The sequence below is a fragment of the Neopelma chrysocephalum genome, unplaced genomic scaffold (genome assembly GCF_003984885.1).
Source record: "Neopelma chrysocephalum unplaced genomic scaffold, ASM398488v2 Primary Assembly neopelma1_85, whole genome shotgun sequence".
Lineage (NCBI taxonomy): Eukaryota > Metazoa > Chordata > Aves > Passeriformes > Pipridae > Neopelma > Neopelma chrysocephalum.
In genome coordinates, this window is record NW_020897747.1 from 3,368,339 (window position 1) to 3,381,036 (window position 12,698).

At 49.0% G+C, this 12,698-nt stretch overlaps 1 protein-coding gene across 4 annotated transcripts in view; it reads left to right on the top strand.

Moving 5' to 3' along the window:
* AFAP1L2 (actin filament associated protein 1 like 2) overlaps window positions 1-9,280 on the top strand; it is a 71,260-nt gene extending 61,980 nt beyond the window's left edge. For all 4 annotated transcript variants that reach the window (XM_027692190.1, XM_027692192.1, XM_027692193.1 and 1 more), the window contains 10 exons: window positions 310-414; window positions 1,049-1,260; window positions 2,907-3,052; window positions 3,646-3,757; window positions 4,429-4,668; window positions 4,758-4,935; window positions 5,173-5,340; window positions 5,612-5,793; window positions 6,420-6,542; window positions 6,911-9,280. In XM_027692190.1, coding sequence (XP_027547991.1) covers window positions 310-414; window positions 1,049-1,260; window positions 2,907-3,052; window positions 3,646-3,757; window positions 4,429-4,668; window positions 4,758-4,935; window positions 5,173-5,340; window positions 5,612-5,793; window positions 6,420-6,542; window positions 6,911-6,937 — 1,493 coding nt within the window. In that variant the 3' untranslated portion in view covers window positions 6,938-9,280. The remainder of the gene's footprint in view (window positions 1-309; window positions 415-1,048; window positions 1,261-2,906; window positions 3,053-3,645; window positions 3,758-4,428; window positions 4,669-4,757; window positions 4,936-5,172; window positions 5,341-5,611; window positions 5,794-6,419; window positions 6,543-6,910) is intronic.
* Window positions 9,281-12,698: the final 3,418 nt, after the last annotated feature.

Here is a 12,698-nt window from a genome sequence, read left to right on the forward strand (position 1 = left end):
GCTCCTGCAGTGACTGGCCTTTGGTCAGAGCTAACCCAAGTTTAAAGCAATATAGATGAGAATCTTCAACAAATCACTAACTGAGCTGACTGGTGCCATCTTGCTCATCGACTCCCTGGGCTTGGGACTATTACAGCCTGTCCCTGAGTCACAGGTTTGCCCTCTGCAAGGGATGTGTGTGCTGTGTGTGCTGTGGGTGCAGGGCAGCAGTACAGGCAGCTTTGGGGCAGGACACCAAGCTTCGGGGCAGGCTGTGTGTACGGCTGTGAGCTGGGAAAGCCATGCATGTGTCTTTTTCATTTCCGGTAGTTAAGAAGAAGGGCACAACTGGCCTGAAACTGAGCAACCTGATGAACCTCGGGAGGAAAAAGTCCAGCTCCATGGATAGCCCAGAGAGATCCTTGGAGACTTCAAGTAAGTGGCAGCTTGAGCCCCTCTGCAGGGACCTGTCTCAGGGCTGGACCTCAGTGTGCAGGGCAGGATGAGCACCAGGCATCATTCTCCTCAAACATGCCTGTGCCAGACTGTCCTGCTGTTGGTGGCAAAGAGGCCACGGTCTGCTTGGTCCCTGCAAATAAATCCAAGCAGACTGTGGTGCCTCCTGCACATTAAGGTGACTGTTGGGCTTACAAGGGCAGGCAAGAGCTCACAGGGTGACCCAAGAGGAAGGGCAGGTAATGCCAGACATGCACACAGAGGGCATCTGTGCTGCTCTTCCTTGGCACCAGCCCAGGCTGTGGGAGTCCGCAGGGAGAGAGTTGTGTGGCCAGCTGGTATTTGACAATCTAGGACCAACTTTGTCCAACCACTGCAGCCAACTTGCTGCTCCAAACCTAAGCTGAATTTCAAGAGTCTCATTTTGAAAATATTTTTGGTTTTCACACTGGATAGGACAGCTTGTCCTTGTGCTTTTGCTCTTTATTTTTGCCTGTGGCTTTGTGTTGTGTAGTGGTCTCTAACTTACCCATTAGACATCAGACAAATGAATTTGGGTTCTCTCAACCGGAGGGATGGAAAACATGTCTAAGTAAGCTCTGTTTGCTTGCAGGTTACCTGAATGTGCTAGTGAACAGCCAGTGGAAGTCACGTTGGTGTCAGATAAAAGATGGTCACCTCCATTTCTACCAGGACAAGAACCGAAGCAAACTGGCTCAACAGCCCTTGAGTCTGGCAGGTTGTGAAATTATCCCAGAGCCAAGCCCTGATCATCTTTACTCCTTCCGCATCCTGCAGAACGGGGAAGAACGGGTCATTTTGGAGGTAGGGTGTATATGTACAAGAAAGCTCTGCTTTAAGTCATCAGCTTGGGTACCTTAGTAGGTCTAAATGCCAGTGAGGTCCTCCAGAGGAGCCCTCAGTCCAGCAAAACAGAACCTGAAGTGTGGGACTTGGGTTCATCTGCCTGTGGTCACCCTCATGTGTCCCATCTAGCTGGTAATCCAGGCTGTGTCTGATGCTGGTGGCTCCCAAGGACCATTCAGCCTTCATCTTGGGCACTCATCTTAGAATGGGATGAAGGGTCTTTTGGAGATGCCCATCTTTCTCTTTGAATACTTAAGTTCTGTGGACTGCATTCCAGATGGTTAATGTTAGATAAGAAAAATGTCACTTTAGGGATTTCAGTCTATGGTTGGGAGGAACAGAGAACTTCATCTTTTGACAGTGCAGTCCCAAAGCCATGCATCCCAAGTAAACTGATCACGGATCTGACCCTGAAAGTGCAAGTGAATTCATCTCCATCTGTTACTTTCCTTTGCCTGCATCCAGGACTGTTTATCTCTAATCTTAGTTCTCTCTGACGACAGCATGATTATAGTAGGAGGTGGACAATGTGAGCAATTTCCTGTATTTTTCCAGTGGGTGGAATATTTATAGCTAAACAACTGACTTTGAGGGCTTGCCGTGAAATTGGAAGATGTTTTTGTTTAGCTTCTGGTGCAGGGTATGTCTGTATCTAAGAAATTTTGCCCAATTACAGATGTGAAGTAGAGGTGCTGAGAAAATTTACATTTTGTGAATGGAAGAATCTGTATTTTGTTGGGATGTCAGACTCAATGTCAGACTCAATGTACAGACTGGCTGGCTGGCAGGCTTCCCAGGGACTGAAGTCTCTGCTAAATAAAACAGATTGAAAGCTTAAAATATGCTTTCCAGTTTGGGAAGTATATATATGTATATTCCCTTGCCCTGAATTTTACTTTGTGCTCACTGCTCTGACTCCTCAAATCAAAGCAGAAGGTGGCTGCATCAGCCCACTTCTTGCTTCAGGTAGAATCCCCTGCTACCAGGAGGTGCACATGGCTATTTGCTAGAGCCGACTTGAAGGCACAGTATTTAACTCTTCCTGTTGCAAAATGTCAAACTGCTCACCACAGCTGGGAATTTAACCACGTTAAAGCAAGGGACTCTCTCTGATGCTTTAAACAATTCACTTCCCTTCTCCCCTTGTGCAAAAAGCCCTGGAAGGGGTTTGGGCTCTGGCATCAGGACCTCACAGGCTCGGGTCTCCTCATCTGTCTGTTTTGGCAATCCCATTGCTGCACTCTGCTGGCGCAAAATAAAACCCACACCCAAAGCTGTTCCCAGCCAGCATCTCCAGCCCCAGAGACTTCTCTTACTCTCGTAGGCAGCTGAGTTATCACCAGCGAAAGGAAAATGCAGACTGACTAGAAATTTTAGGAAGGAGTTAAGCAAAGAGCTGCACGTATGTAGCTGCCAAATTCGTGAATCAGTCCATGCACAGAGCAGCCTTAGGTATATTATAAATACCCAGCAATTCATCTTTCCCCTTGGAAGCCCAGAGAACTGCCAGCCTGCTTCCCTACCCAAGGCTTAGCCAGCCTTAGCCTTGTGAGTGCAGAGAAGGTGCTGCTGCAGCCTGTCCTGTCTGTCTGATCACCTTGTAGGCAAAGTCCTCCGAGGAAATGGGCCACTGGCTGGGCCTCCTCTTGTCGGAATCGGGTTCGAAAACAGACCCAGAGGAATTTACGTACGATTATGTGGATGCTGACAGAGTTTCCTGCATTGTGAGCGCTGCGAAGAATTCCTTCTTGTATGTCAGTGGTAATGGGTCGGGGCTGCGTGGGGCTGGTAGAGAGAAGCAAGCCTGAGCAGGGGTCTGTCCATTTGTGGGAGGCTGGCTGCTGTGGGAACAGGTGGTGAATTCACAGCTACAGCTCAGTCCCTTTCTTTAGAAGCTCAGTGTGTGACAATAAGAGCACTGATTGTCCTACCATGGTGCGTCTAGACTGAGCTGCAGCTTGGCCACATGCCCAAGTGGCTCTTGCAAAGGCAGGTTGGTGGGGTGGCTTGGCTGGGGGGTGCAGGGCTCTGGGCACACAGCCCCCAGTTCACCATGCCACTGGGGCAGGGTGATTGTGCTGCTGGGGTGCTGTGCCCGAGGGCTGGGTGAGAATGGAAAGCATGGAGGGGAAATGCAGCTCCACTCTGGTGAGCGCTGCTTAACGGGCAACAGGAGCAGTGATCCCACTGCCTGTATGGCTCTGCCTTCTCATCTGCATCTGGTCTGCGGGGCTCTGCCCAGACCTCAGGACTGCTGTGCCAAGATGTCCCAAAACGCAGCACTGCAGAGCCACACAGCAAGTCTGATCCCTCCTGATGGGATGTCCTGCTGCCTGTTCACAGCCTCATGCAGAGGAAGTACTCCGAGCCCAACGCCTACATCGACAACCTGCCCAAGGGCCGGCTGCAGCAGGAGGAGCTGTATGATGATGTGGATCTGCCAGACCTGCCTGTGGTAAGATGTCCAGTGCCACAGGCACAGGCCCTGCTGCAGTGAGCTCTGTGGGGACCACTAGCAAACATCTGGCCATGGAGAGTCACCAGCAGTGAAAGGGGAAGTTTTTCCCAACAGTGATGAAGGGGATTCTCAGACCCTGGGGAAATCCTGGCTTTTGCAATGGAGCAGAAGCAAATGCTGGAGAGGAGTTTCTAGGGAATGGGAAAGAGGTTTCCAGGAAGGTGCTGTAGGAAGCTGGGATAAAATCCCCCAGTTTCCGTCAGCAAACAGCATGGATTATTTCATAATAGATAGTGGGGTTTTTGTTGCCTGTAAGACCAAGTCCTGTGTGTAAGGGCAAGAATGATGGGTCATGCTGGAATAGGGACTGTTATCCCAGGAAAGGCAAAGAATCTGGCAGGGGTTGCTGGATGTACAATGGTGTGAGATACTTGCATGGGGCTGCTGCTACTATTAGAGACCTAAAGAAGGAGAGCAGGAGGGGCCTTTCCTTCAGTACACCAAAAAGCCTTGTACAGAATGAATTAGACAACGGGATTTTAGTTTCTCTAAGGTTTTTGGAAAATACTCCAGATTGTGTGAGATGCTGCTGCTCCGCAGCGAGATGCTTCTTGTACTTCTGATTGCAGCAGATGGTCCCTTTTCAGGGGAACATTCTCCTTTTGCAGGAAGAAGTACCTAAGAATGAGAGCAAATCGGAAGGGGACCAAGACAGAGTGTATCTGGATCTCACCCCAGTAAAGTCCTTCCTACACTGTGCTGGCAGGATGTCATGCCAGCCTTCACCCCTTAGCTCACCATCTTTGGAAAGGGCTGCCAGCAAGGCTACTGCTGAGACCACAGTGGAGACAGCCCTCGTGACTAAGGAAGCCGAGCCCTGTACCAAGGCAATGGAGCCCTCGGAGCAGGTACTGTCCAAACTGTGGTGCAGGGCCTGGCTTAATCAGTGAGCCAGCTCCCCCCCACCACATCATCCCACTTCATCTCCCTTCCCCAGAAACACCCAGAGAAGCCAGAGCCCGAGGAGGCGCTGCCACGAGTGCCTCCTGTCAAAATCCAGCCCCAGCAGCAGAGCATCGCCTTCCCCCAGCCGGCCCCCGAGGTGCCAGCGGGCCCAGTGCCAGCGGGCAGCCCCCAGCTGGTGCCTGCACACCGGCCCAAGATGCCACTGCCAGGTGAGTGTGCTGCACAAGTGGCCAGGGAGTGCCTCAGCAGCAGGGGCTTGGAGGGAGGTGGTGTCCTGTGGTTCGGCTGCTGCTGTAGAGCAGCTTTACAGTGCCCAAGGGGCTGATGAGTCTCCTGGTTGCTGACTTTCCAGACTCTCATGTGTGTTGTTTCTAAGCACCTGAAAAGGTTTTCCCTCCTGCTTTTTTCCCCCTGGCTGAGTTTGTTTTGGTGTGCTGTGTTTCCAGCAGCAGCAGTGGAAATCAAGCTGGGCAAGAACAGGACGGAGGCAGAGGTGAAGCGGTTCACAGAGGAGAAGGAACGACTGGAGAAGGAGAAGGATGAAATCCGGGCTCAGCTCACCCAGCTACGCAAGGAGAGACGGGAGCTGAAGGAAATGCTCGGGAGCAGCACAGGTAGAGCAGGGCAAGGTGTGATGTGTGGAAATGGGCCAAGGGACCACAGGGAAAGAGGGGAGCAATGAACCTGGGACCAGAAGGGCCAGGGGGAACTTGGTGCTTTGAGTCAAACCATGTAGCCCAGGTTGCACTAGAGCCAGAACTTGCTCTGCCACAGACCCTCTTAGGGCAAAACATAAGGAAAATGTACAAGACATGCCCTGGTCCCTCCTCCCCTCATGAGCTCCCAAAGTTCCCAGCAGGCACCACAATAGTCCTTCTTTCACAGACAAGAGCCTGGAGCAGAGGCTGAAGGAGATAGACGAAGAATGCAAAAGGAAAGAGAGCCAGAGGGTGGACCTGGAGCTGAGCCTGGTGGAGGTGAAGGAGAACCTGAAGAAGGCAGAGTCTGGCCCAGTAACGCTGGGCACTGCAGTGGACACCACACACCTGGAGAATGCAGCCCCACGGGTATGTGGGGGGCACCCCTGGGATGCACAGCAGCTCTCTGGCAGCTAGGCAGTCACACTGTCTGAGCCTGCTTAATAATAATTAATAATACATCAGTATTATAACATGTAATCTTGTATAAATTTATAGCATATATGTATTATCTAAGTATTATGTTATATACAATATACATAACGTAATAATAATCTAATGAGGTAACAGCAGTGTTGGAGTCATGAAAGGTGGTTGGGGCTCAGGAGAGTGGCTCTGTTTTGTTGGCCTTGAGCAACACCCTCCAGGACTGTGCAGGTCTGGACGTAGCTCCTTCTGCACTCAGCTGAGCCAAGGGGTGATTTTTGCAGGAGCTAGAGGCATTTAAATTCCTTCTTGGGAACTTGGTTCCCATGAAATTGAGATGCTCACCACCTGAACCTTGCTCTGGACCTCTGCCTGAGTCCTCAGCACCCAAACACACCACACACACACATCCTGGTGTTTTTTTGAAATTAGCATGTCACTGAAACAATGTGCCTCAGTGCATAGATTAGACTGTAACTAGGAAATGGTGGGAGAAGTGGGAAAAGGCAGCAATCTTTCTGAGTAGTTTATAGTCATCATTATCTCTCTGATTTTTATTGTACATTCAGGTAAAAAGTGCCAGCCCAGCAAACAGCACAGAGAACTCACCCGTCAACTCAGCAACGGCTTTAAAAAACCGGCCTTTATCTGTCATGGTCACGGGGAAGGGAACAGTCCTACAGAAAGCTAAGGTAACACATCAGTTGCACAGGAGAAAAATCCATCTGGGACAGCCACTGCTTTTCTCTCCTTGCAGTAGATCAGATGGGCTGTGGTGGGATGGGGTTGTGGGAGGTCTCATATCTTGGGAAGCACCCCTGACCAAGCACCATTCAGAGCACATCAGCCTGGTTTTCCTCCAGTCTTTTCACCTGGGTTTGCTTTGCCTGCAATTTAAATGAATAAATATGTGTATTGCTTATAATGAAGAGATATCCCTGACCCACCCTGCAGCCAAAACCACTGAGGCACCAGACGATCACGTTGATCCTGTGCGCATTATGGCTATCGTGGCTTGCCAGATTTGCATTTTGACTAATTTGCCTTTATTCCTTGGCAGGAATGGGAGAAAAAGGGAGCTAGTTAGAAGCATGTTTTTCAGAGATGGACTAAAGACTCCAATTTTCTCTGCATGGCCCAGGGGATTCAACCATCTGTAGGTGGAGGTTGGGTGTGCAACACAACCACACACCAGGCACCTCCTCCACGTCGCGCCAACTCCTCAGACGCAGCAATGGACTCAACAGCTGCCAAAACGAGTTATCCCAAATGATCTTGCTCTTTTCCAGACAAATCCCAATCACGTAGCTAAAACAATAACAACCAGTGGCAATCCTTCCATCAAAGTCCTAACCCAGCTGATGTAAACAAGAATGTTACTGTACATAGGGGTGTTTTGTGTATTTCTACTCTGAAGGTTTATCAATGAGTTATTAAGGTTTCTATATTAGTGACTGTAGTGGGTTCAGAAGGGGCCTCTGCTATTCTTTATACCCTGGTGGGTTTCAACCTGTCCTGGTAAATTGCAGTCAACTAAAGTCTCGCCTGCCTTGCTGCCAGTCATCATTCAGCTGCATTTCATCCAGCCTTCAGTCAAGGGCAATTCCCACACCTGAGCAATGCTTGAAACATGAATGAGAAGCACACAGAAGCCTGTCCAGGGCGTTTTAATGAGTGTCCTCGTGCATTCCAGCATTTGCTTACTCCTGTCAGCTGCAGATTTGCCAGAGTATTGAGCTGGTCACTTTCTCGTGCTGCAAGCTCTGTTACAGACTGGCAGCACCAAGTGCTCTGGGCAAAGAAGATCTGCGAAGCAGATGCAGTTAATTTTCTTGAAGATCTTGGTCTCCTGAGGAGTTTGGTCTGGAAAAAAAAAAAAGAGAAATCATATTTGAAGGCCTGCTCAGCTTTTTTCTTGGAAAGGTGGATCTCAGTGTATCCTTCAGGGTTTGCTCTTTCCCAGGAGAGGGGAGGTAAAGTTGTCCCCATTCTCCTGCCCCTGCTGTGATGGTCTGTGATCCTCACAGAGCTGCAGCTGTACAATCTGCTGAAGACATCCCTGTGCAAAAGGGGCCCCTCCACACAGGCAGGGCTGAGCAGTCTGCTTGCAGTGAGGCTGCACTGCCACATCTCTGGTGAGCTGCTGGCCATCTTGGTGCTATCACCCTTATTTCCAAATTATTGAACACTGGGCCCTGGCAGTGTGGCCCACAAAGCCCACACCTCTCTGCCCTAGCCACGCTTTCTAATGAAAATGCTGGATATTTGAAACTGCTAAACTTAGAGACATTGAAATTTGAAGGGGGGCAGGCTGGCACAAATCTATGCACACTCTCCTCCCTGTAGCCTGCTGCCATCTCTGATGGCCTGGGGACACCTCTGCCTGTCTCCTCTGATGGTCCTTCAGCCCTGGAGCCCAGGCTCAGTAACTGGGTTGGCTGTACAGGGCTGGAAGTGTTTTCCAACCCTACAAAGTTAAAGCAGCACCAGTTCCCTGGCTGGGTTCTTCCTGGAGTCCTGTAGCTACACCAGTGAGCAGCACCCAGGGTAAAGGCAGACAGGAAAAATGTTTTACCTTCCTCACCCTTGAAAATCTTTGACAGGCTTGAGATGACCTCTAAAGGGATGTTCCTTCTTCACACAAAGGCCAAACAGCCGGGGGGTTGCACAGAGCTGTGACATCTAGAGCTGGTGGTGGCACTGGGGTGAGTGAGAGTGTGCCCAGAAGGGGTTCTAGACTTGCTGGCCACAGCCACAGAGCCAGGATGCAACAAAGCACTTGGTCAGGGTACCTGGAAGCAAAAAAGGAGAACTTGCTAACTTTTTTTTTTTTTTTTTAACTTTAAAAGTGTCCACTGTGGTGCAGATGGAGAAATTGCTAATTCCAGACCTCAGGAGTAGTTTTATCAGCCCCAGCTGTCAAGTTGTCCCCGTGAAAGGTTTTACATGTAGAAAAAATTCATACAAATAAACCACTGAATCTTCTAGTTCAGGACCCTGGGGATTTCCCTCTCCACAGTACAGGAAGGCCACAGACACATGAAGCCTTTGTTTTGACCCATGATGAACTGGCAAGAGACCCTCTCTACACCCTAAATATACATGTAGTACCATGCTCTCACCATACACCCGCTGTCATCCTCCAGAAGTTGTCCAGACATTTCACAGTGGTACTGAGACAGCAATGGAGGAGAACAGATCTGCTTTCCCCTCCACAGCCCAGTCAGCTTCAGTGATCCTGCTGGGATGTCTCCATCAGGGGATGGTAAACATAGGCAAGGCCTGAACAACACACTTCCCCAAAACAAGAAATGTTAAACAATGTCTCTCTGCCTCCCCATTGTTTTCCTAACTCAAGGCATTTCCTTTGTTGTAACTGTGACCTATCAAGTGGCGCTTTAGAGGGTTTTATAATAAAATGTTGAGTATATTATGCTACCAGTGTTTTTCTTTGTAATGTGGCTTGTCCCTGTTCTACTTTTCAGCAGATTTCAAGTATATCAAACCCCAACACTATTAGTTTCTATGAAGTCCCTTAGTTATGCAGCCTACAACTGCAATGGACTATAGCTTAAATAATTTATTCCTCCGTGACTGCAACATGAAGCAAAACAATTTTCAAATATCTAACACAGTGAAAAATAGCAGTTACCTCGACAATTTGTATGAATATATGTAATGGATTCCTGCCTGTATCTCCGTAGACAGCCGTCTTGCACAGAACCAGCCGTGAAAAATGCTTCCACTACCTTCCTCTGGCCACTAGATAGCAACGGTGTGCAGGCTTAGCGCCTGCTGCAGTCACTGAGATCCAGGGGAAAAACCAGGATAGGCTTTAGCTGGAAATAAAGGAAAAAAGTTAGTAAAGAAGGTGGTTGAGGCCAGTCTTTGGACACCAGACACCTCCGTGAAATACCTTTCGGTGGCTGTACCACCACTAGCTCCACTCCTGCAGAAAGTTTGGGAAGGCACTGTAGCTATGGCACAAAATCCTGGGGAAGGTCTCCCCTAGCCCACCCACTGACACAAACCTGCCAATGAGGCTGTTAGTGTCCTGTCAGCCTCTGAGCCCAGGAATTCCCAAAGCACAACTCCATTTAGGGGGGCTGGTTTTGTGCACTCAATGGGCAGCAGCAGCAGTTGCGTTCCTCCTTCCCCAGCAGCCCTGCCCATCACCTGTGACTGCTTTAGAACACCTGAGTACACCTGAGTACGAGCTCCAGCTGATAAAGTCACTGCTTTGTTAGTCACTCCCAGTGTAATTCTCACCTGTGCACAGTACAGCCAGGCCACTTGGGGCCTGCAGTGTGTCTCATGCAGAAGCCCATATTCTTCTGGAGGGAAAATTGCTGCTACAAACCATTTTTCTTAGCAAGTTTCTCAGTTAAGTACCTCCACAGTTCTTGCTGTGGATACATGGAGCGACCATATAAGAGCTCCTGGGGGTTCCTGATTAGCACATCAAGATTGCCAGTGGGCACACTGATTTTCAACTAAGAAGTGCCAGATTTTAAAGAAAGAAAAAAAAATCTCATATTGGTGGAGAAGTTGGCCTGAACATTTATGTAAGTTGTCCTGGGTATGAATCAAATTAATTTATTTCTATTGAAGACAGTAAGATTGCAGGGGTTTTACAAGCTGAAGAAGCCAGTTAGCTTTAAGGGGAGCATCAGCAGACCTGTTGCAGGCTGACCTGGGCTTTCAGTACCCAGTGAGAGTGGCACAGTGGGATCCAAATCCCAGGTTCCCTGCTGCAGCCATTACAGTACAGGTGCCATACACATTTACTTACCACAAACTGGCATGATTTTGCTTGCTGAGGGAAGGTGGGACTTAAGGGAATGACATCCATGAAACTTATTTAAATCCCAGCTTTTTAAAGGAGAAACAGGCTCTCTCCTGGAGCCAGCACAACTCATGATCAGCCAAGGCTCACCCAGCAGTCCTACAGAGTGAGAGTAATTCATGGCTCTGTTAGTCAAAGCAGCCCAGACATCTAATGACAACCTGGCACAGACATCCCCTGCATTGCCCTGATGCCAGACAGGATTTGTGCTGGCTTTGCAGGGACCCCACCTCCTCAGTACCCTTGCCAGCCTCAAACATTGACCCAGCCTTAAGGGAATGAGCTCCCATCATTAAATATTTCTGATTGAATCAAAGCTAGTCTGAGAGAATGAATTTAATAAGGAGTCATGTCAGAGATCCAAGCCACTTACCTACTTACTCTTAATTAAAATTTGCAAGAGAAAGGGCCTAGAAATTAGCCAGGATCTTCAACTCGAATTTTTAAAAAGAAAATAAAAACAGCTCCAACAACTGCTCAGTGGTGTCCTGCTTGCCTGTGGGATCAACAGGTCTCTCAAAGACCATCCCATATATTTTAATCTATCAGCCTGGCTTTTCCCATCTTCTCCAAAGCTCCACCACCTTCTTACCTTGCAAAGTGCTTTGTCTCATACAAAAAGGAGAGCTGGTGGGCACTGCCACTGCCAGAGCATCCATCTGAGGATCCATCCAAGGCTTCAGGATCAGTCACATTCAGGAGAAAAGTCACAGCACCTGTAGATCCCTAACACTTGGGGATCCCTGGGGCACTCTGGGTACTGAGACCTCAGCCAGATGTTCCCAGAGTCCAAGGGCTGGGTTTAGAAACCAGCTTTCCTGAGCTGCTCCATGAGTTTCCAATTTTTCATCTCATTTCTGCTTGAGAAACTGATGCACATGGCTAGATGTATCTCATCTAACATTAAAATGTTGTCTCCAGCATGAGATTTTGCAGTCTGTGATTCCTGAATCCTACAGAGGTGTTTGTGCATCTGTGCTTTAAAAAGCAGGATGGTAAAAACACAGGGTTTCCCCAGCTCAGCACCCCGCGAGCATACTTTGTCCCAAGGAAAGCCCCCACACACCAAAAACATACTTACTAGCTGTGCATTCAAATAAAGAACTCACAAACAAAGATTACATCATAACACATTTGCCACAAGGCAAAGTGCTCAGCAGCACTGTACAGACTATCCCGCAGGAAATGGCTTTAGGCACTTGTACCAGGGCAGGTAAGCACATCCCAGCTCCAGAGCTGTGTGCTGGACAAGGTAAATGTGCTGCTGTTTGAGAAGGCAGACTGATCCCATGGAGGACAAATGCCTGTGAGGAGAGAACTAACGATGCTGTTAGACAAACAATGGCAGAGAAACCCCCAGGGAGTTGCAAACCCCCCAGGACAGCGGAGGTGAGAACTGGGGTCCCTCGGACCCTCCACACAACACAGGAGGCGCAGGGAGGCTGGGGAGACTTTTCAAAGCAGCATGAATAGCCAGCTCCGCAGACTCCTCTGTGCCATAAAATTCGAACCACATCTTTGGTGTCAGCTGAGGGTCTGATCTAACCCATTCTCCCCACGAGAAGAGAAGACTGACAGTAACAACAGAGGCAGTGCTGAGCTACAGCCATGCCTAAGTAACATTAATAGATTAGATTCTCTTTGTATCCCAAATGTCAGTCCTTCAACTAAGCCTCTATTCTGCTCTGCCTTAGGACACAGACAACCTACTAAAGTGACAGTGAAAAGAAGGGAAATTCTCCTTTCTCCTAGCCTGGTTTCTCCCACAAGGCATGACAGTGCTGCTCCTGTCTCAGTGCCAGCTTTTATCCCTGAGAGTGCTTTCAGACCATTCTTCTTTTGACAACAAACCTGCAGAGCAATTTGTGTCTCTCTTTGTCCATCTAATGTTACTATTCAAACATGGGGCCAGGACATCTGGGTGAGGGGATTTTTCTTCTGTGAACAACAGACAGTATTCTCATGAGCACTGGCAGCCACAGTTTTTACCTCTGCCTCAGCC